The 22,844-nt window shown below is 45.4% G+C and overlaps 1 protein-coding gene across 1 annotated transcript in view; it reads left to right on the forward strand.

Annotated features, from left to right (window-relative positions):
• LOC123989726 (A disintegrin and metalloproteinase with thrombospondin motifs 20-like) overlaps nucleotides 1-22,844 on the forward strand; it is a 152,411-nt gene that overhangs the window by 41,132 nt on the left and 88,435 nt on the right. The window contains 4 exon segments of the mRNA XM_046290742.1: nucleotides 1,767-1,850; nucleotides 2,213-2,337; nucleotides 2,452-2,492; nucleotides 2,896-3,001. Of these exon segments, the coding sequence (XP_046146698.1) occupies nucleotides 1,767-1,850; nucleotides 2,213-2,337; nucleotides 2,452-2,492; nucleotides 2,896-3,001 (356 nt within the window).

Here is a 22,844-nt window from a genome sequence, read left to right on the forward strand (position 1 = left end):
TCTATACTGTATGACATTAAACAATACTGTATGCATCTCCTTTGTGTAAAATATCTATCCACATGGGTGAAAACTAATGAGCAAAATCCAAACAGACCATTACAGTGTAATAAAATATATATTCAACAAATTGGGAGACACAACAGTTATGATTGTATGTGACACAACACCCTGTTAGCCTTTACGTAATGAATCCTGCCAAACGATGCAACTGACAGTATGTTGGATCCCTAAGATTGCAAGACAGAAATGCTGATAGCCAGTTTTCTCTTTCCAATGTTACTCTGATAGCAACCTGTCCTGCATAGTTCGAGATGTCACTCATAAAGGGGTTCACTGGGCTGACTCAGCTCTTTATGATCTTATTGGCTTTTAGTTTGGTTAACGTTACCATATGCTGGTGTTACCTCAACCAAAATACAACACTGTAAAATACTGTACCTATTTGGACACATTTGGGCCTCAGCTTTAGCCCTTTAAAGGCAATAGGAAGAATATTTTGACGGTACACACACTTATTTTCACACATACACACACGTGCACACAACTGTCAAATAAAAACCTGTCAGGGCCTCTCAATCAAAAGACCCAGCACTCTCCGGCCAAACCAACAGAAACCAGACCCTGTATCTCAAACAAGAATAAGGAAATCAGCCAAGACTGATCCTTCATTGTCATGGTGACAGCACGTTGTGCCTGTTAGTGGAGCAGGGGGCTAATGGGTGGGCTGCTAGCCCTCTGATATGATGTCATAGTGTTTACACTGACCACATAGACGCATTCCTCCAGGGTATCAGTCTTGATTGTCTGTCCATCTATTTACCAGGCTACATCATAGTCTGGGTACCCTGTCTATCTGTTTGTCCGCCTGCCTGCCTGCCTGCCTGCCTGCCTTTCTGTCTGCCTTCCTGTCTGCCTGCCTGTCTCTATGTCTGTCTACCAGAGGAGGGATCTGCTTCACGCAGCCCCCTATGCTCTGACCAGCTAAATGTTTATAGAGGGCTAATGAGTTCCTGTCAGAGCTCTGTTAGGATAGCCCCAGGAGGATAGTGACCCACACTGATAGGGCTGAACCAAAAAAAAGGCACAAAAAAACTTTTGTCCAAGGAGTGGTGGGATACACACAAGCCAGGCCCCCCCTCCCACATCACCAGGGGGACCTTAGAGGAATTGTAATTGCATGTAATAATATCATAATATATTGTTGATTAAACTTACCCTGAAGGAATAAAGATATGCATTCATTCCTTCTTTTCTTCAACTTTTCCTGTTTTTTCAGTCAAGCCTTCAGAATGTGGTCTCTAGATCTACTCTCATTCAAAGTAATACTTGTATTTGCATTAGTTCAAATGGACCTATTGTCTGTTTTTGTACCATTAGTAGCAGAGTAGCAGAGTAGCAGAGGCTCTCCCTAATTTCTGAATTCCGCTTGTAACGTCGAAGCAGGTAGCCTACACACACACTGGCAAATATTTCCAGTTGGCAGGCAGATACTGGAATAAGTTTCAAGTGAGGGCTTTGCATAAGCACTTTGTAGTACTGGAAAAAAATGCCCAGAACGTAAAAGAACGTTGTTAACCAGTTCCCGTGCTTTTAAAATAACTGTTCTGTTCCGGAACAGTATAGATCACTTTAATTTCCGGTTCTGATTCTGTTCCTCAAATAATTGTGATATTTTCTGGTTTTCAGTTCTGCTCCCTGAACCGGTTCCAACCCCTGATTAGTAGAGGTTTGCATTTCTTGTCTGTGTGTTCATCTTGTTACAGGTTGCTGCGGTCTACAGGGACCCTAGTGTAGGAAACCTCATCAACATCATGATTGTCAAGCTGGTTGTCATCCACAATGAACAGGTAAGAACAGACACTGGGGCTGCAGTGAGTGAGTACTCTGAGACAACTGGCGTCAGCCACACGTGTACCATGTCTCTCTCTGTAGCCCTTCAGAAGGACACTGCACTCATTTGCCAAAGGAAAGCCTCAAGTGAAATCTCCTCAGAGAAAAATATATTACTGTTATGTGCTACTACCACAACTGTGATTTGACTAGTCTAGGACTGAGGGCATACAGCACATGGGCTTGTAATGGTAGATAGCTAAATATTTTCAATTGTGACAGATACATGGTTAATTATTTTTTAAATGTTTCTTTACATCTGGTTAGCTAGGAAGACTTGTTCAAATCCTCACCACTGTCTCTATGTCATGTCTCACAGGATGGACCCTCAATACATTTCAATGCTGCTACTACCCTCCACAACTTCTGTGTCTGGCAACAGACTGAAAATGTCCAGGATGACAGTCACCCTTCCCACCATGACACTGCAGTCCTGATCACCAGGTAGAGTATTTACTTATCCATCTACATTATCTTACTACCCTAACACACATTCAACTGCTTTTATACAGATGATGAATAATAGTATGTGTTGTTTGTGCTTGTGTCTTCTCACAGGGAAGACATCTGCCGAGCTAAAGACAAGTGTGATACATTGGGTAAACAAACAGCTTCACTTTAAGATAAACACTTCTGTTTGAATGTTTCACAATCAGCTAGTATCTAAATCATAAATTATTTGGTTGGTGATTGTATTTTTTCAATGTATTATACGCACGTGTGAATTGTAAATGTGTGTTTTTTTTCACATTTCCCAACTCTCCCTGAGACACCCTCGGAGACTGAGATCTAATGTACAGTAATGAGTTTATAACAGAAGCTGACAGCTAATATACTGTAGTGACCGATCAGAATGGTGTAGTGTTTAGTAGGAGAGGGTGATGGAGGGCAGTACTAATCTCTCTTACGGAACAGACGTTTGATGGCTTACTCGCCTTTAGTGGTGGAGCGGTGGAAGGATTTTTTCCCTCTGTCCGTTCAAGCAGCTGTGTGACCTTCCAGGGCTGGCGGAGCTGGGGACCATGTGTGACCCTTACCGGAGCTGCTCCATCAGCGAAGAGAACGGACTCAGCGCCTCCTTCACCATCGCTCACGAGCTGGGCCATGTGTAAGTACCTTCTACACTCCCCTCTCCCCTGCATCCCTGGCCCCCTCCTGGTCCTACCTCACAGGCCCCCTGGGGCCTGCCCCGGTCCCGCACAACAAAAGCCCTCTTATCCTCGTTTCAAACGCAGGTGCAAAGCATAATAAAGGAAAAAAGGGATTTAATAACATGCCAACCTTAATACCCTAGTGTAGCGGCCTGAGTTAACCCTGTAGGTGTTACAGCTTTGAGGAGGAAGCCAGGCAGCCAGGGGGATCTGTATGAGACTAAGCTGAAAGTCACCACTGCCTGGGCTTTAGATGTGGTGGACCAGGGGCCTCTGCATGCGGCGACCATTGTTTTCAACTTGACTTCGATGGAGGGAAGTCATATCAAATGTTTGTCATTTAGTGAGGACGGAGCACAATTCATTATCAAAAGCTGAATAATGTGAGTTTTCCAGAGCTGACTTATCCCCCAGCCTGTTCCAAACATTACCCCTAAAAACCGGAGCTCATCACAATGCGGCCATACTATACTGCATAACATTGCATAACAGCGCTCCCTGCCTGGGCCTGTTTTCACAACACACAGATGTCACCACGTGTGTGAACGGAAAGAGAATCCATATGAATGACTGCTCTGTCGCCAGATGACCAAGTCACAACATACAGTATGACCCAAGCTTTCATAAGCCTCCATATATTCTAAACAATCACCATGACATAACCGGGTATACATTATGTATCTCTCTCTCTCTCTTTTCTCTCCCTGATGGTGAAAGTGGCAGCTTTATGTTCCTCCTGCTCTGGACAGTTGTTGTTTGTTAGTAAATGGAGCCAGTGTGAGGCATTGGGTTATGAAAGGCAATTATTCTCCTTCCCCCTCAGTCAGGCCCAGTGCCGCTCCTCACACATTCCTCCAGAGAGGCTGGATCTTTGGGCCTAGCTAGCGGAAACCAGCTATCTTGTGTGGATCTGTTTATGCTGAAGTTCAAACAGCTGGACTGGCAGTTGGCTTTCCCTCTTGATGCGTTGAATTGCTGGGCTGCGTTCACAAGCCCCTCTCCTGTGTGTGTGTGTGTGTGTGTGTGTGTGTGTGTGTGTGTGTGTGTGTGTGTGTGTGTGTGTGTGTGTGTGTGTGTGTGTGTGTGTGTGTGTGTGTGTGTGTGTGTGTGTGTGTGTGTGTGTGTGTGTGTGTGTGTGTGTGTGTGTGTGTGTGTGTGTGTGTGTGTGTGTGTGTGTGTGTGTGTGTGTGTGTGTGTGTGTGTGTGTGTGTGTGTGTGTGTGTGTGTGTGTGTGTGTGTGTGTGTGTGTGTGTGTGTGTGTGTGTGTGTGTGTGTGTGTGTGTGTGTGTGTGTGTGTGTGTGCGTGATGGTTCCCAGCGCTCTACTCCCTGTGACAGGGCTGTGATGTTGGTAAGATCTTTCTCTCTCTGTCAGAGTGATGACAAAGCCTGTTGCTACAGTCCCTAAGGTCTTGTTTACATTCTCCCCCAAGTCATACAGATCTCAATCAGGTCCTTTTCTTCACTGTGAAGATACACCCTTATTTATGGGGTGTAAAAACATGATTTGGAGGGATGGATATGATGGTGTCATCTGTTTTGGATGCAGCTTGTTTTGTTTCAACTCAATGAGAGGAGTTTGACTGTAGAGACAGTAAACTGAACGTTACAACTTGGGAAGATAATGATGCATTTAAGACACCAACTTAGCAACTTAGCAATTCTCCCTCCTGAGATCCCATTTCCCTGACTGAACACAGACGGTATATATCCCTCTCAGACAGATAGAGAGCTAGCTCGCTACAAACCGCACTCTACAGTAATTTATAACTTCCTCAATGCAATAGGAAAAAAAGAAAACACTACCCCCTTTAACCCCCGCCGGCCCCTGCAGTAAACACCACGCAGCTGTGTGTGTGCAGATTTATGCCGACCTCATCCCTCCACTAACACAGCACACACAGCCAGTTGAGGACAGACAGGACATCCACTCAGTTCAGCACAGTCCAGCAGCTACGGCTGTTGCGGTGACCGTATTACCGCCACACCGGCAGTCATGAGTCATGACCGCAGTAAAATTTCACTTGACTGAGTAACGGTAATCTCCTCTTATGCACACACTCTGGACATGTGTTAGTAGTTCCCAACTCGCTAACAATCATCAGGTTGCTAATTGCCTGGTACTCAGGGCTCTATTGTCCCTCCAACCACTCTGATGTCAATGCAACTGAATTTGAAAATCACATCAAACACTTAGCAAGACAGTATGTGCTTTTAAAACTCACCTCACTGTGATTGATCAATTTTGAAAAAAGAAGTTCAACAGCAGGTTGAAACTGAGTGTAGGACATGGTCATTGTGGATGTTGTTTCAAAGCCTAACATGCTGACCAGACCCCAAGTTGATTTTTTCCACCCAAACCAGACATGATCAGGACAAGCAGGTTGAAATATCACAACAAACTCTGAAACAATTATATTAATTTGGGGACAGGTTGAAAAGCTTTAAACAGTTATGGCAATTTAGCTAGATTTGTGCTGGGATATAAACATTGGGTTGTTATTTTACCTGAAACGCAGAAGGTCCTCTACTCCGCCAACTAATCCACAGATAAAACGGTAAACCGCATTTGTTTCTAGTAATCTCTCCTCCTTCCTTCAGGCTTCTTCTTATTTTGGACTTCATATGGCGGTTGGCAACCAACTTTAGGTACATTACCACAACTGACTAGAGTCTGAATCTCAGTTCATCTTTCAATTACCCATGTGGGTATATGCTCCTAAGAACCAATGAGGAGATCGGAGAGGCAGGACTTGCAGTGTGTTGAGCATCACAAATAGAAACAATTTATATTTTAGCACCTGGCCACTTGATTGCAATGATTGAATAACAATGATTGACAGCAATGATTGAATAACATATATGTGTACATTTATTTTGCAATGCTCACACACACAATGTGAGCATTGAGGTCAGCATTAGGTGAAGGTTAATTTAAAAGACACACAGGCATATTACAGCTTATGGATATGCATAGGTTTATCAGCCCAAGCCCCCAAAAATAGCTGAATTAAAATGATGATTGCACCTTATACAGTACATAGCCGATCGAATATAATGCATGTGTCATGCAGGTGAAAGAGGACCCAAAAGCGACTTAACAGAAACAGAGTTTATTTAAGTCCAAACAGGGAATAACAGAAATCCTCTAGTCTGTAGAGGGGAATAACTGGAGAAGCGGCCACAGACTGCAGGTCGCTTCGGGTAGGCGCAGGCCGTAGTAGACAGAGACACCTGCTCACACGCAGCATCTGATGAAGGCAAAAAAACACGACAGGACAGGGCGATACACAATCACAGCAAAAACACGACAGGACAGGGCGAAACGCAATCACAGCATGGTGAATACTAAACAAGGAACCGACGGGACAGGAACGGAACACAAAGGAATAAATAGGGACTCTAATCAGGGGAAAGGATCGGGAACAGGTGTGGGAAGACTAAATGATGATTAGGGGAATAGGAACAGCTGGGAGCAGGAACGGAACGATAGAGAGAAGAGAGAGCGAGAGAGTGAGAGAGGGAGGGGGAGAGAGAGGGATAGAAGGAGGGAAAGAACCCAATAAGACCAGCAGAGGGAAACGAACAGAATGGGGAGCACAGGGACAAGACATGATAATAAATGACAAACATGACAGTACCCCCCCACTCACCGAGCGCCTCCTGGCGCACTCGAGGAGGAATCCTGGCGGCAACGGAGGAAATCATCGATGAGTGAACGGTCCAGCACGTCCCGAGACGGAACCCAACTCCTCTCCTCAGGACCGTAACCCTCCCAATCCACTAAGTATTGGTGACCCCGTCCCCGAGAACGCATGTCCATGATCTTATGTACCTTGTAAATAGGTGCGCTCTCGACAAGGACGGGAGGGGGAGGGAAGACGAACGGGGGTGCGAAGAAAGGGCTTAACACAGGAGACATGGAAGACAGGATGGACGCGACGAAGATGTCGCGGAAGAAGCAGTCGCACAGTGACAGGATTGACGACCTGGGAGACACGGAACGGACCAATGAACCGCGGAGTCAACTTACGAGAAGCTGTCGTAAGAGGAAGGTTGCGAGTGGAAAGCCACACTCTCTGGCCGCAACAATACCTTGGACTCTTAATCCTGCGTTTATTGGCGGCTCTCACAGTCCTCCCCGCAGACAAAGGCAGACCGGTAGTGAAGCCTAAGGCGATGTGAGACCATGGTCGAGAAGGAATGGGGAGCGGTCTGAGACGACCGGCAGGAGGAGAGTTACCCGACTTAGTCTGCGCGCAGTCCGAACAAGCAGCCACGAAACGGCGCGTGTCACGCTCCTGAGTCGGCCACCAAAAGCGCTGGCGAATAGACGCAAGAGTGCCTCGAACACCGGGATGACCAGCTAACTTGGCAGAGTGAGCCCACTGAAGAACAGCCAGACGAGTGGAAACAGGAACGAAAAGGAGGTTACTAGGACAAGCGCGCGGCGACGCAGTGTGCGTGAGTGCTTGCTTAACCTGTCTTTCAATTCCCCAGACTGTTAACCCGACAACACGCCCATAAGGAAGAATCCCCTCGGGATCAGTAGAAGCCACAGAAGAACTAAACAGACGGGATAAGGCATCAGGCTTGGTGTTCTTGCTACCCGGACGGTAAGAAATCACAAACTCGAAACGAGCGAAAAACAACGCCCAACGAGCTTGACGGGCATTAAGTCGTTTGGCAGAACGGATGTACTCAAGGTTCTTATGGTCTGTCCAAACGACAAAAGGAACGGTCGCCCCTCCAACCACTGTCGCCATTCGCCTAGGGCTAAGCGGATGGCGAGCAGTTCACGGTTACCCACATCATAGTTGCGCTCAGATGGCGACAGGCGATGAGAAAAATAAGCGCAAGGATGAACCTTATCGTCAGACTGGAAGCGCTGGGATAGAATGGCTCCCACGCCTACCTCTGAAGCGTCAACCTCGACAATGAATTGTCTAGTGACGTCAGGAGTAACGAGGATAGGAGCGGACGTAAAACGTTCTTTTAGAAGATCAAAAGCTCCCTGGGCGGAACCGGACCACTTAAAACACGTCTTGACAGAAGTAAGAGCTGTGAGAGGAGCAGCAACTTGACCGAAATTACGAATGAAACGCCGATAGAAATTAGCGAAACCTAAAAAGCGCTGCAACTCGACACGTGACCTTGGAACGGGCCAATCACTGACAGCTTGGACCTTAGCGGAATCCATCTGAATGCCTTCAGCGGAAATAACGGAACCGAGAAAAGTAACGGAGGAGACATGAAAAGAGCACTTCTCAGCCTTTACGTAGAGACAATTCTCTAAAAGGCGCTGTAGAACACGTCGAACGTGCTGAACATGAATCTCGAGTGACGGAGAAAAATCAGGATATCGTCAAGATAGACAAAAACAAAGATGTTCAGCATGTCTCTCAGAACATCATTAACTAATGCCTGAAAAACAGCTGGCGCATTGGCGAGACCGAACGGCAGAACCCGGTACTCAAAATGCCCTAACGGAGTGTTAAACGCCGTTTTCCACTCGTCCCCCTCTCTGATGCGCACGAGATGGTAAGCGTTACGAAGGTCCAACTTAGTAAAGCACCTGGCTCCCTGCAGAATCTCGAAGGCTGATGACATAAGGGGAAGCGGATAACGATTCTTAACCGTTATGTCATTCAGCCCTCGATAATCCACGCAGGGGCGCAGAGTACCGTCCTTCTTCTTAACAAAAAGAACCCCGCCCCGGCCGGAGAAGAAGAAGGCACTATGGTACCGGCGTCAAGAGACACAGACAAATAATCCTCGAGAGCCTTACGTTCGGGAGCCGACAGAGAGTATAGTCTACCTCGAGGAGGAGTGGTCCCCGGAAGGAGATCAATACTACAATCATACGACCGGTGAGGAGGAAGGGAGTTGGCTCGGGACCGACTGAAGACCGTGCGCAGATCATGATATTCCTCCGGCACTCCTGTCAAATCGCCAGGCTCCTCCTGAGAAGTAGGGACAGAAGAAACGGGAGGGATGGCAGACATTAAACACTTCACATGACAAGAAACGTTCCAGGATAGGATAGAATTACTAGACCAATTAATAGAAGGATTATGACATACTAGCCAGGGATGACCCAAAACAACAGGTGTAAACGGTGAACGGAAAATCAAAAAGAAAATAGTCTCACTGTGGTTACCAGATACTGTGAGAGTTAAAGGTAGTGTCTCAAATTTGATACTGGGAAGATGACTACCATCTAAGGCAAACATGGGCGTAGGCTTGTCTAACGGTCTGAAAGGAATGTTATGTTTCCGAACCCATGCTTCGTCCATGAAACAACCCTCAGCCCCAGAGTCAATCAAGGCACTGCATGTAGCACCCGAACCGGTCCAGCGTAGATGGACCGACATAGTAGTACAAGATCTAGATGAAGAGACCTGAGTAGTAGCGCTCACCAGTAGCCCTCCGCTTACTGATGGGCTCTGGCCTCTTACTGGACATGAATTAACAAAATGTCCAGCAACTCCGCAATAGAGGCACAGGCGGTTGGTGATCCTCCGTTCCCTCTCCTTAGTCGAGATGCGAATCCCTCCCAGCTGCATGGGCTCAGTCTCAAAGCCAGAGGAGGGAGATGGTTGCGATGCGGAGCAGGGAAACACCGTTGATGCGAGCTCTCTTCCACGAGCCCGGTGACGAAGATCTACCCGTCGTTCTATGCGGATGGCGAGAGCAATCAAAGAGTCCACATCTGAAGGAACCTCCCGGGAGAGAATCTCATCCTTAACCACTGCGTGGAGTCCCTCCAGAAAACGAGCGAGCAGCGCTGGCTCGTTCCACTCACTAGAGGCAGCAAGAGTGCGAAACTCAATAGAATAATCCGTTATGGACCGTTCACCTTGGCATAAGGAAGCCAGGGCCCTAGAAGCCTCCCTACCAAAAACTGAACGGTCAAAAACCCGAATCATCTCCTCTTTAAAGTTCTGGAACTTGTTAGAGCAATCAGCCCTTGCCTCCCAGATAGCTGTGCCCCATTCTCGAGCCCGGCCAGTAAGGAGTGAAATGACGTAAGCAACCCGAGCTCTCTCTCTAGAGTATGTGTTGGGTTGGAGAGAGAACACAATCTCACACTGCGTGAGAAAGGAGCGGCACTCAGTGGGCTGCCCGGAGTAGCAAGGTGGGTTATTAACCCTAGGTTCTGGAGGCTCGGCAGGCCAGGAAGTAACAGGTGGCACGAGACGTAGACTCTGGAACTGTCCAGAGAGGTCGGAAACCTGAGCGGCCAGGTTCTCCACGGCATGGCGAGCAGCAGACAATTCCTGCTCGTGTCTGCCGAGCATGGCTCCTTGGATCTTGACGGCAGTGTAACGAGCGTCTGAAGTCGCTGGGTCCATTCCTTGGTCGGTTCCTTCTGTCATGCAGGTGAAAGAGGACCCAAAAGCGACTTAACAGAAACAGAGTTTATTTAAGTCCAAACAGGGAATAACAGAAATCCTCTAGTCTGTAGAGGGGAATAACTGGAGAAGCGGCCACAGACTGCAGGTCGCTTCGGGTAGGCGCAGGCCGTAGTAGACAGAGACACCTGCTCACACGCAGCATCTGATGAAGGCAAAAAAACACGACAGGACAGGGCGATACACAATCACAGCAAAAACACGACAGGACAGGGCGAAACGCAATCACAGCATGGTGAATACTAAACAAGGAACCGACGGGACAGGAACGGAACACAAAGGAATAAATAGGGACTCTAATCAGGGGAAAGGATCGGGAACAGGTGTGGGAAGACTAAATGATGATTAGGGGAATAGGAACAGCTGGGAGCAGGAACGGAACGATAGAGAGAAGAGAGAGCGAGAGAGTGAGAGAGGGAGGGGGAGAGAGAGGGATAGAAGGAGGGAAAGAACCCAATAAGACCAGCAGAGGGAAACGAACAGAATGGGGAGCACAGGGACAAGACATGATAATAAATGACAAACATGACAGCATGTCAGAAAAACATTTAAAAAATGATTTAAGATGTCTTTGGTACATACTTTAATTGTTCTAACCTATACTCCAAAATTAAACAAATTCAAGTAATCGCCTTTGAGTGTGGACTGTATTATTATGCATTCTGGATGGACTGGTTAGCTTATGCTTCGCTCCAAAATCTATATCCATGAGTCTGGGAAAGAACGTATAGCCCTAGGCGATGCTGTTGGTTCATTGATTGTGCATTTTGAGCCTAGTAATAGGGATTTTTTTTTAATGAATTATTAATTGGGTGGCACATTACCTTTAGCTATACAGAATATATTCACCACCTTGTGTTTCCATCTCCTCCTCCACTCTCTCCTGTATCCCTTTCTTCAGCATGCAGAGGGTCTGTCAACAGTTTAGTGAAATATGTTTAGTTGCGAAAACTATCGATGTTCCCGAACAGATTTCACTTGGTATCCCAAATGAGGCACTGGGTAGCTACAGGAACAGGATTGAAGAGCCCATGGCATACAGAGTTGGGGCGGAATATCACCTGTTACGCAGCGAGAGCAAGCTCCTCAAACAGTGGTTAATGCGTGGAGTGAAATAAGTGTTTGTGTACTTATTTCTCAGCTGCTTATATTAAGCACAGCTTAGCAAAAAAATGAAGTAGCCTACCAGGCATTATTGAAAAACGGTACCAGCAGGAAGACAAGAATAAATTGAGAAAAGTCTGATGGGTGAAAATATGATCACTTGATGAGACAACAGCTGTGCAGCCTGAGGCAAAGAACAGAGTGCAAGCTTTCTTTTGCAACTTTCTCAAATCATCAATAGTCTATCGTCGCATCATGCAGCCCATAAATGTTATACTTTTTTGACATTCTAAGGTTTGTATATCATTCACAACTAACATTACCAAATAACTCAAAATCTAGTGTATCGGACCGGTTTCAAATGATCACATTAATGCTCAACATAGCCACTTCATATGCACACTCGATCCGGAATGGGCAAAATATCCTTTCTACTTTATTCAGCTAAGTTACATTATTTTCTTATAAGCATATCTTGTCAGATAAATGAACAAGCCACCAGCCCAGAGCCGGTCCTGACCACCCTGGAGCCCTATGCAAAATTCTACTAAGGGGCCCTTCTACCTGACCTGTGAGCCATGTAAACCATTTGCCATTGCCACGCAGTCACACCTGACTCCCCAGTGCTTCCACTACAATCCTCCCTCCTTTAAAACAGTTTGCTCAATCTGTCGGTTTTTCAGCAGCACTCCATATTTGGTTTTCACCTGGTTGAGTATTTCAAATATCTCATCCATGGATGTCACAGCAGAGTCGACCACAATGTTTAAGTAGTTGACGTCACGTTTTTCAATGCATCAGTCACTGGTTCATCAGGAGCCTCATTGCTGAAATGCCTCTTGCTGTTTTTCAGTCTCTTCTCTTTCAGAACAGCCTCCACATGAATGTATTCACAAATGCTTTTGGCTGTTGTCTGGGCCTCAGAGACTCCATAACGGGGTCAAATCTAGCCAGTAATTCAACCTCTTTTAGGAAGTTTCTGTTATCTGGTTGGAAAAATTTGTCTGATGAATCCCTGAATGCTAGGTTTCTTTCAGTCAGAGACTGGGTGATACTTATTAAAAGTGTAAGGACATCCCGCCATCTCTTTCTTTCAGCCTCCAAAATTGTCATTTATATCTGGTCAAGAGTCTATCCCCACTTAGGCTCAGATCAAGTTCTCTCCACTTCATCATATTGTTTGTGTTCAGGACCCCCATGGTGTTTCAGAATGCCGTTGATATTTGACCAGTCATTCACACCTTCCTTTATTATTTTATAGTCTTTTGTAGAAATGAGCTTACAGTGAAAACAATACACAGCATTGTTTTTGATTGAGTATGAAAGCCAGCTCCTGGTAATATTTTCCCAATTTGACAGCTGTCTCTAATAAGCCTGAATGGAAACGTCTTCTAGACTTGTCCTGGAAAAATCCAGTCCTGGTTTGAATGGACTCAGTCCACATAGTGATCCAAGATGGCGTAGCAGTGCAGACGTGGTTTGTTGTCCTCTCGTTTACTTTTTGTATTTTTCGTCTTTTTTGTATATATTCCAATTTATTTTTCAATCTCTTTTTCCATTTTTAAATTAAATATACATTCCGGTAACCCGCCTCACTCAATGTGACACGGTGTCACGTCCTGACCATAGAGAGCCCTTATTTTCTATGGTAGAGTAGGTCAGGGCGTGACTGGGGGGTTTTCTAGTTATTATTTTCTATGTGGGGTTCTATTTTAGTTTTTCTGTGTTGGTGTTTGGTATGATTACCAATTAGAGGCAGCTAGCTGGCTGTCGTTGTCTCTAATTGGGGATCATATTTAAGTAGCATTTTTTCCACCTGTGTTTTATGGGATATTGTTTTGAGTTAGTGTATGTTACACCTCTTGATTACAGGTCTTTCTTTGTTTCATTCTTTCTTTGTTGTTTTGTGCGTTTCTAATAAATAATATGTGGAAACCATATGACGCTGCAGCTTAGTCCGCTAATTATTCCAGCGTACGTGACACGCGGATCCGCTATTTTTTTAGACCCTATAGCCAAAACTTTCATCAGAAGGTAGCTAGCTAATTAGCAAAGTTACTAGCCATTTAGTCATTGTTAGCCACTGCTAGCGGCCTTTTCCCTCTGCTCAGGCACCAGCCGTTTTATAGCCAAGATAATACCTGCCAGCATCGGACTGTTTTTCTCCACTACAACACCAGATTCCTGCCGTAAAGCCCTGGACCATTGATCATCACAGCTGAGTGACCCAGCCCCAAAGCTAGCCCTGAGCCAGGCGGCTAGCAAACGAAATTCCCACAACTACAATACCTCTTTCGCCATCTGGCCCGGTCCCTTCGTCGACACGGCGCACCACCGTACCACCACGACTGGTCCGCAGACGTAATTCCATCAGCTGTGCCTTCCTTTGCCGGACGATGGAGCAGATGCTTCTCCTTACCCCGGACTGCTAACTTTAAACACGGTGTCTCCAGCATGCTAGGGTACTAACGACTACCTAGCGGTTTCCCTGTTTCATCTATTGCTGTACACTGGACCCTATGATCACTTGGCTACATAGCTGATGCCTGCTGGACTGTTCATTTATCACGGTACTGCGCTTTGTTATCCTTTGTTTATCTGTCGGCCCTAGCCCCTGTGTGTAGTTAACCGACCTTCCATGCCCATTCATCGCCATTTTACCTGTTGTTGACTTAGCTGATTAGCTGTTGTTGATTGGGAGAGCTAGCTAAGTCAACATCTGTGATTGCTTTATGCCTCTCTCAAATATCAATAGGCCTTGTATATTGTTGTTTAGGATAATTATCATAGTTTTAGTTTACTGCAGAGCCCCTAGTCCCACTGTACATGCCTTAGATACATCCTTTGTCCCACCTCCCACACATACGGTGACCTCACCCAGTATAACCAGCATGTCCAGAGATGCAACATCTCTTATCATCACTCAGTACCTGGGCTTACCTCCACTGTACCCGCACCCCTGTCTGCACATTATGCCCTGAATCTATTCTACCACGCCCAGAAATCTGCTCTTTTTATTCTCTGTCCCCAACGCACTGGACGACCAGTTTTGCTAGCCTTTAGCCGTACCCTCATCCTCCTCCTCCTCTGTTCCTCGGGTGATGTGGAGGCTAACCCAGGCCCTGGGTGTGCCCATGCACTCTCATTTGTTGACTTCTGTAATCAAAAAAGCCTTGTTTTCTTGTGTGTTAACATCAGAAGCCTCCTCCCTAAAAATTTTTACTCACTGCTTTAGCACACTCCGCCAATTCCGATGTCCTTGCCGTGTCTGAATCCTGGCTTAGGAAGGCCACCAAAAATTTTGAGATTTCCATACCCAACTTCAACATTGTCCATCAAGATAGAACTGCCAAAAGGGGAGGAGTTGCAATCTACTGCAGTGATAGCTTGCAAAGTTCTGTCATACTTTCCAGGTCTATGCCCAAACAGTTTGAGCTTCTAATTTAAAAAAATGTATCTCTCCAGAAATAAGTATCTCACAGTTGCTGCCTGCTATAGACCCCCCTCAACTCCCAGCTGTGCCCTGGACACCATATGTGAACTGATTGCCCCCCCCCCCATCTATCTTCAGAGTTCGCACTGTTAGGTGACCTAAACTGGGATATGCTTAACACCCCAGCAGTCCTACAATCTAAGCTAGATGCCCTCAATCTCACACAAATTATCAAGGAAACCACCAGGTACAACCCTAAATCCATAAACATGGGCACCCTCATAGATATTATCCTGACCAACTTGCCCTCCAAATACACCTCTGCTGTTTTCAATCAGGATCTCAGCGATCACTGCCTCATTGCCAACATCCGCTATGGGGTCCGCGGTCAAACGACCACCCCTCATCACTGTCAAACGCTCCCTAAAACACTTCTGCGAGCACGCCTTTCTAATCGACCTGGCCCAGGTATCCTAGAAGGATATTGACCTCATCCCATCAGTCGAGAATGCCTGGTCTTTCTTTAAAAGTAATTTCCTCACCATCTTAAATTAGCATGCCCCTTTCAAAAAATTTAGAACCAAGAACAGATATAGCCCTTGGTTCACACCAGACCTGACTGCCCTTGACCAGCACAAAAACATCTAGTGGCGGACTGCAATAGCATCAAATAGTCCCCGCGATATGCAACTGTTCAGGGAAGTCAGGAACCAATACACACAGTCAGTCAGGAAAGCAAAGGCACATTTTTTCAAACAGACATTTGTATCCTGTAGCTCTAACTCCAAAAGGTTGTGGGACACTGTAAAGTCCATGGAGAACAAGACCACCTCCTCCCATCTGCCCACTGCACTGAGGCTAGGCGACACGGTCACCACCGATAAATCCATGAAAATCGAAAATTTCAATAAGCATTTCTCTACGGCTGGCCATGCATTCCTCCTGGCTACCCCAACCCCGGCCAACAGCTCCGCACCCCTCGCAGCTATTTGTCTGAGCCTCCCCAGCTTCTCCTTCACCCAAATCCAGAACGCAGATCTTCTGAAAGAGCTGCAAAACTTGGACCCGTACAAATCAGCTGGGCTAGACAATCTGGACCCTCTCTTTCTAAAATTATCTGCCGCCATTGTTGCAACCCCTGTTACCAGTCTGTTCAACCTCTCTTTCATTTCGTCCGAGATCCCTAAATATTAGAAAGTCGCCGCGGTCGTCCCCCTCTTCAAAGGGGGTGACACTCTAGACCCACTATATCCATCCTGCCCTGCCTTTCTAAGGTCTTTGAAAGCCAAGTTAATAAACAGATCACTGACCATTTAGAATCCCACCGTACCTTCTCCGCTGTGCAATCTGGTTTCCGAGCTGGTCACGGGTGCACCTCTGCCATGCTCAAGGTACTAAACGATATCATAACCGCCATCGATAAAAGACAGCACTGTGCAGCCGTCTTCATCGACCTGGCCAAGGCTTTCGACTCTGTCAATCACCGCATTCTTATTGGCAGACTCAATAGCCCTGGTTTCTCAAATGACTGCCTCGCCTGGTTCACCAACTACTTCTCAGATAGAGTTCAGTGTGTCAAATCGGAGGGCCTGTTGTCCGGACCTCTGGCAGTCTCTATGGGGGTGCCACAGGGTTCAATTCTCAGGCAGACTCTTTTCTCTGTATATATCAATGATGTTGCTCTTGCTGCGGGTGATTCCCTGATCCACCTCTACGCAGACGACACCATTCTGTGTACATCTGGCCCTTCTTTGGACACTGTGTTAACTAACCCCCAAATGAGCTTCAATGCCATACAACATTCCTTCTGTGGCCTCCAACTGATCTTAAACGCAAGCAAAAACAAGTGCATGCTTTTCAACCGTTCGCTGCTTGCACCCGCCCTCCTGACTAGCATCACTACCCTGGACGGTTCTGACCTAGAAAACATGGATAACTACAAATACCTAGGTGTCTGGCTAGACTGTAAACTCTCCTTCCAGACTCATATCAAATATCTCCAATCCAAAATCAAATCTAGAATCGGCTTTCTATTTCGCAACAAAGCCTCCTTCACTCACGCCACCAAACTTACCCTAGTAAAACTGACTATCCTACTGATCCTCGACTTCGGCAATGTCATCTACAAAATGGCTTTCAACACTCTACTCAGGAAACTGGATGCATCTATCACAGTGCCATCCGTTTTGTTACCCAAAGAGCCTTATACCACCAACCACTGTGATCTGTATGCTCTATTCGGCTGGCCCTCGCTACATATTCGTCGCCAGACCCACTAGCTACAGGTCATCTACAAGTCTATGCTAGATAAAGCTCCGCCTTATCTCACTGGTCACAATAACAACACCCACCCACAGCACTCGCTCCGGCAGGTATATCTCACTGGTCATCCCCAAAGCCAACACCTACTTTGACCGCCTTTCCTTCTCCTGAAGCTGGAGACTTACATTTCACTCACTAACTTTAAACATCAGCTATTTGAGCAGTTAACTGATCGCTGCAGCTGTACATAGTCCATCTGTAAATAGCCCACCCAATCTTCCTACCTCATCCCCATATTGTTTTTATTTACTTTGCTGCTCTTTTTCACACCAATATCACCACTTACACACCATCATCTGCGCAACATCATCTGCTCATCTATCACTCCAGTGTTAATCTGCTAAATTTTAATTACTTTGCTACTATGGCCTATTTATTGCCATACCTCTTCATGCTATTTGCACACACTGTATATAGACCTTCTTTTTTGTGTTATTGACTGTACTCTTGTTTATTCCATGTAACTCTGTTGTTTGTCGCACTGCGTTGCTTTATCTTCGCCCGGTCGCAGTTGTAAATGAGAACTTGTCCTCAACTAGCTTAACTGGTTAAATAACGGTGAAATAAATAAATACAAATAAGGTCTGTTAAGACTGGGGGCCAATCTGCTGGGTCATTTGGTAGAGAAGCAACTGTTCTATAAAGGTCTGAGCTAGAGGTCGACCGATTATGATTTTTCAACGCCGATACCGATTATTGGAGGACAAATAGCCGATACCGCTTAATTGGACAATTTTTACTTATTTTTATTTATTTATAATAATGACAATTACAGCAATATTGAATGAACACTTTTATTTTAACTTAATACTGTATAATACTTCAATAAAATCAATTTATCCTCAAATAAATAATGGAACATGTTTAATTTGGTTTAAATAATGCAAAAACAAAGTTTGGGAGAAGAAAGTAAAAGTGCAATATGTGCCATGTAAAAAAGCTAACGTTTAAGTTCCTTGCTCAGAACATAAGAACAGAAGTTGTAAGTGGTAGTTATTATAGGACTATTTCTCTCTATACCATTTGTATTTTATATACCTTTGACTATTGGATGTCAGTGTCAGTGTCAGTATTGCCAGTGTAATAGTATAGCTTCCGTCCTTCTCCTAACCCCTACCTGGGCTCGAACCAGGAACACATCGACAACAGCCACCCTCAAAGCATCATTACCCATCGCTCCACAAAAGCCGCGGCCCTTGCAGAGCAAGGGGAACAACTCCTCCAAGGTCTCAAAGCAAGTTACACGAAAGTGCTGTTTGAATGAATGCTTACGAGCCTGCTGCTGCCCACCACCGCTCAGTCAGACTACTCTATCAAATATCAAATCATAGACTTTATAACATAATAACACACAGAAATACGAGCCTTATGTCATTAATATGGTCAAATCCAGAAATTCTAATTTAGAAAACAAAACATTTATTCTTTCAGTGAAATACGGAACCATTCCATATTTTATCTAACAGGTGGCATCCATAAGTCTAAATATTCTTGTTACATTGCACAACCTTCAATGTTATGTCATAATTACGTAAAATTCTGGCAAATTAGTTTGCAACGAGCCAGGCAGCCCAAACTGTTGCATATACCCCGACTCTGCGTGCAATTAACGCAAGAGTAGTGACACAATTTCCCTAGTTTAATATTGTCTGCTTTCCTGGATTTCTTTTAACTAAATATGCAGGTTTAAAAAAATACACCTCTGTGTATTGATTTTAAGAAACGCATTGATGTTTATGATTAGGTACATTCGTGAAACGATTGTGCTTTTTTCGCAAATGCGCTTTTGTTAAGTCATCCCCCGTTTGGCGAAGTTGGTCTTAACACAGTTCACAACGAGCCAGAAGGCCCAAACTGCTGCATATAGCCTGACTCTGTTGCACAGAATGCAAGAGCTGTGACACAATTTCCCTAGTTCAAAGAAATTCATGTTAGCAGGCAATATTAACTAAATATGCAGTTTAAAAAGATATACTTGTGTATTGATTTTAAGAAAGGCATTGATGTTTATGGTTAGGTACACATTGGTGCAATGACTGTGCTTTTTTCTCGAATGCGCTTGTTAAATAACCGTTTGGTGAAGTAGGCGGCTGGGTAGCCTAGTGGTTAGAGCTTTGGACTAGTAACCCGAAAGGTTGCAAGTTCAAATCCCTGAGCTGACAAGGTACAAATCTGTCGTTCTGCCCCTGAACAGCCAGTTAACCCACTGTTCCTAGGCTGTCATTGAAAATAAGAATTTGTTCTTAACTGGCTTGCCTAGTAAAATAAAGGTAAAATTAAAATGATTCAATGATAAATTAACAGGCACCGCATCGATTATATGCAACGCAGGAGAAGCTAAATAAACTAGTAATATCATCAACCATGTGTAGTTAACTAGTGATTATGTTAAGATTGTTTTTATAAGATACGTTTAATGATAGCTAGCACCTTTCCTTGGCTCCTTGCTGCACCCGCATAACAGGTAGTCAGCCTGCCACGCAGTCTCCTCGTGGAGTGCAATGTAATCGGCCGTGATCGGTGTCCAAAAATGCCGATTACAGATTGTTATGAAAACTTGAAATCGGCCCTAATTAATCGGCCATTCCGATTAATGGGTCGACCTCTAGTCTGAGCTGCTTGTATCTGATGCTGGCTGTACACCTCTGGTTGTGCTGGTACTGGCTGAGGTTACCTGTACTTCACCTGACTCTGTGTTAGTATTTTCTGTAGCCAGCTGTACTGGGTCTATGTTAGTACTTGCTGAAGCTGCCAGTACTGCATCTGTTAGTACTGGCTGAGGCTGGATGTGGATCAACTGAGTCTGTGCTTGTACTGGCTGATGATCCAGCATCTCCTCCACTGCCAAACTGTAATTTTATCAGCTACATCAGGCCCATTCAAACTGGCTCCCCCAGATTTCCTTTTATATATTTTCAAATATAAAATGCTATTTATACTATGGCTTGGCTGAATACTTGATGGTTATTATTTTCTGAGAGATCCGTATTCCAGGCTAATCAACATTTTAAATGCAATTTATAAATCAATAGTCATTGTCAATCCATTTCTTTCCACCTTGCATTAATCCAGAGTTGTAACTAAATTGTGACAGAGACTAGATAATCATTGTCTTGTTTTAAAATGATGTGCACCTATGAGGAGTGCCATCACGCCCATATATTGTCTGGACTGGTCCCCACAGAGATTTCTGCTGGAAAGCACGAGTTTCACCAGTAGCACAAATAGAATGCAAAGGGGATGTTTATTAGGTATTTTCATATACTGGGATTTTCATACACTCCATCTTCAGAGTGGCCTCCTCTCAACTCTTCGCCTCCTGCTCCCTCAGAGCAGCCTCCAGGCTCTGCTGTAGTGCTGCAGCTCTCTGCTGATCGAGGGTCACCTCCCCTCTCATCGCATCTACTGCCTCCTACTGGCGGGCTGCAGCCTGGGCCTCCTGCACGACCTTCTGTAGGGAGCTGTTCTCCTGCTGCTGGACAAGCTGTTCCTTCAGCGCTGTAAGGGTCTCCTGCTTCTCCTCCTTCTGCTTGGCTAAATCCTCCCTCATAGCAACCTTCTGCTCTTCCAGGCTCTGCTGAAGCTCTGCAGATCTCTGCTGATGGAGGGACACCTCACCTCAGTGCCTCCTTGGCCTCCCTCTCATGGAGGACTGTGGCCTGCACCTCCTGTAGCAGTCCCTTGTCAGCCTCTGTCAGCTTCAGAAAACCTATTGGGTTTGGGGCGAGAGACTGTTGCACCTGCCGCTATACTGGCCTGGGCGGCTGAGTTCAGCTCGCATCAAATCAAATCAAATGTATTTGTCACATACACATGGTTAGCAGATGTTAATATGAGTGTAGCGAAATGCTTGTGCTTCTAGTTCCGACAATGCAGTAATAACCAACAAGTAATCTAGCTAACAATTCCAAAACTACTACCTTATAGACACAAGTGTAAGGGGATAAAGAATATGTACATAAAGATATATGAATGAGTGATGGTACAGAGCGGCATAGGCAAGATACAGTAGATGGTATCGAGTACAGTATATATGAGATGAGTATGTGAACAAAGTGGCATAGTTAAAGTGGCTAGTGATACATGTATTACATAAAGATGCAGTAGATGATATAGAGTACAGTATATACGTATACATATGAGATGAATAATGTAGGGTATGTAAACATTATATTAGGTAGCATTGTCTAAAGTGGCTAGTGATATATTTTACATCATTTCCCATCAATTCCCATTATTAAAGTGGCTGGAGTTGAGTCAGTGTGTTGGCAGCAGCCACTCAATGTTAGTGGTGGCTGTTTAACAGTCTGATGGCCTTGAGATAGAAGCTGTTTTTCAGCGTTCTGCTGACGCCGTTCTTCCAGCAGCTCCCGCTGCATAGCCTGCTGTGCTATGTTTTCCTCCACCATTTGTCTCACCAAAGCTTCCATTGTGCTCTGTGTTTGTTTAGTTATTGAACTTGGTTTGGTTTGCCTGCTTTCTCCACTATATGTAGCAGGATCAAGGGTGTGGGGTTTCGACGTCACCAAGTTCAATAGCAAAACAGGCACCAGTAGCACAAATAGAATGCACGTGGGAAGTTTATTAGGGATTTTCATACACTGGGGAAGAGGGGGAAATGCACCAATCACCCCACAGTCCACAAGCCATTCTCGTTGTCCGTTCCGTTTCCCAGGGGTAGTCCTCACACTCAGGTTCTCACCCAATCCGGTCCGGTACACAAGGGGGGGTAGCTCTGGCTCTCGCAGCTCTGACTCCTCATACCTTGCTTGGTTCGCTCCTTCTCTGCCCTGTTGTGCAGGCTGCTTCCTCCTTTATCCCCAAGCAATCCCTGGCTTAACGAATCCCAGTCTTGCCTCGTTGGGGCAGGAAGTCCATATAAAGCTTGGGGGTAAAGGAGGATACCTGCAAGATATCTCTCCTCAATTACCACCCCCCCTCACCTCTCCCTCATCTGCCACAACATGGTCACGCGCGACGCGGTTATCTTTTCCGAGCTGCAGTTTATAAACACCGTTGCCCGTTGTCGTTTATCAAACGTAATAAATAGTTGTATTTCACTCTCACTTTTGACAGGCACAAAGTCACAGAACACAGCCCTGGAAGTGGCTGGCAAGCAAGCAAGACACAGACAGACCAAGAGATGCACTGCCCAGTTAGGTTAGCAAGAAAGATAGACTAGAGAGAGATGAACTGCAAGCTAACACATCAACTTAACGTTACTGTTATTTTCTGACATCAAACTTGGAGAGGAGAGAACACAAGTTTACCTGATTGCTTTTCCCGCAATTCACTCACATGGTGTTTTTTTTCCTCTTTTCGTGACCAGAAGGACAGTTCCGCTTCATCCTCTCATCCAAGTTGTAAACATTGACATCCGCTTTGACACGAGGGGGAGGCAGGGCCCTTGCGTAGTGAGCGTATAGGCGCGCCCAGCTCTGCTACAGCCTAATTGTATGGAGCATAGCCTGATAACATACAGTAGGCTAACTCATATTCTGTTAATTGGAAATACATTTTCTTCATA

This window comes from Oncorhynchus gorbuscha, linkage group LG02 (assembly GCF_021184085.1).
Source record: "Oncorhynchus gorbuscha isolate QuinsamMale2020 ecotype Even-year linkage group LG02, OgorEven_v1.0, whole genome shotgun sequence".
Lineage (NCBI taxonomy): Eukaryota > Metazoa > Chordata > Actinopteri > Salmoniformes > Salmonidae > Oncorhynchus > Oncorhynchus gorbuscha.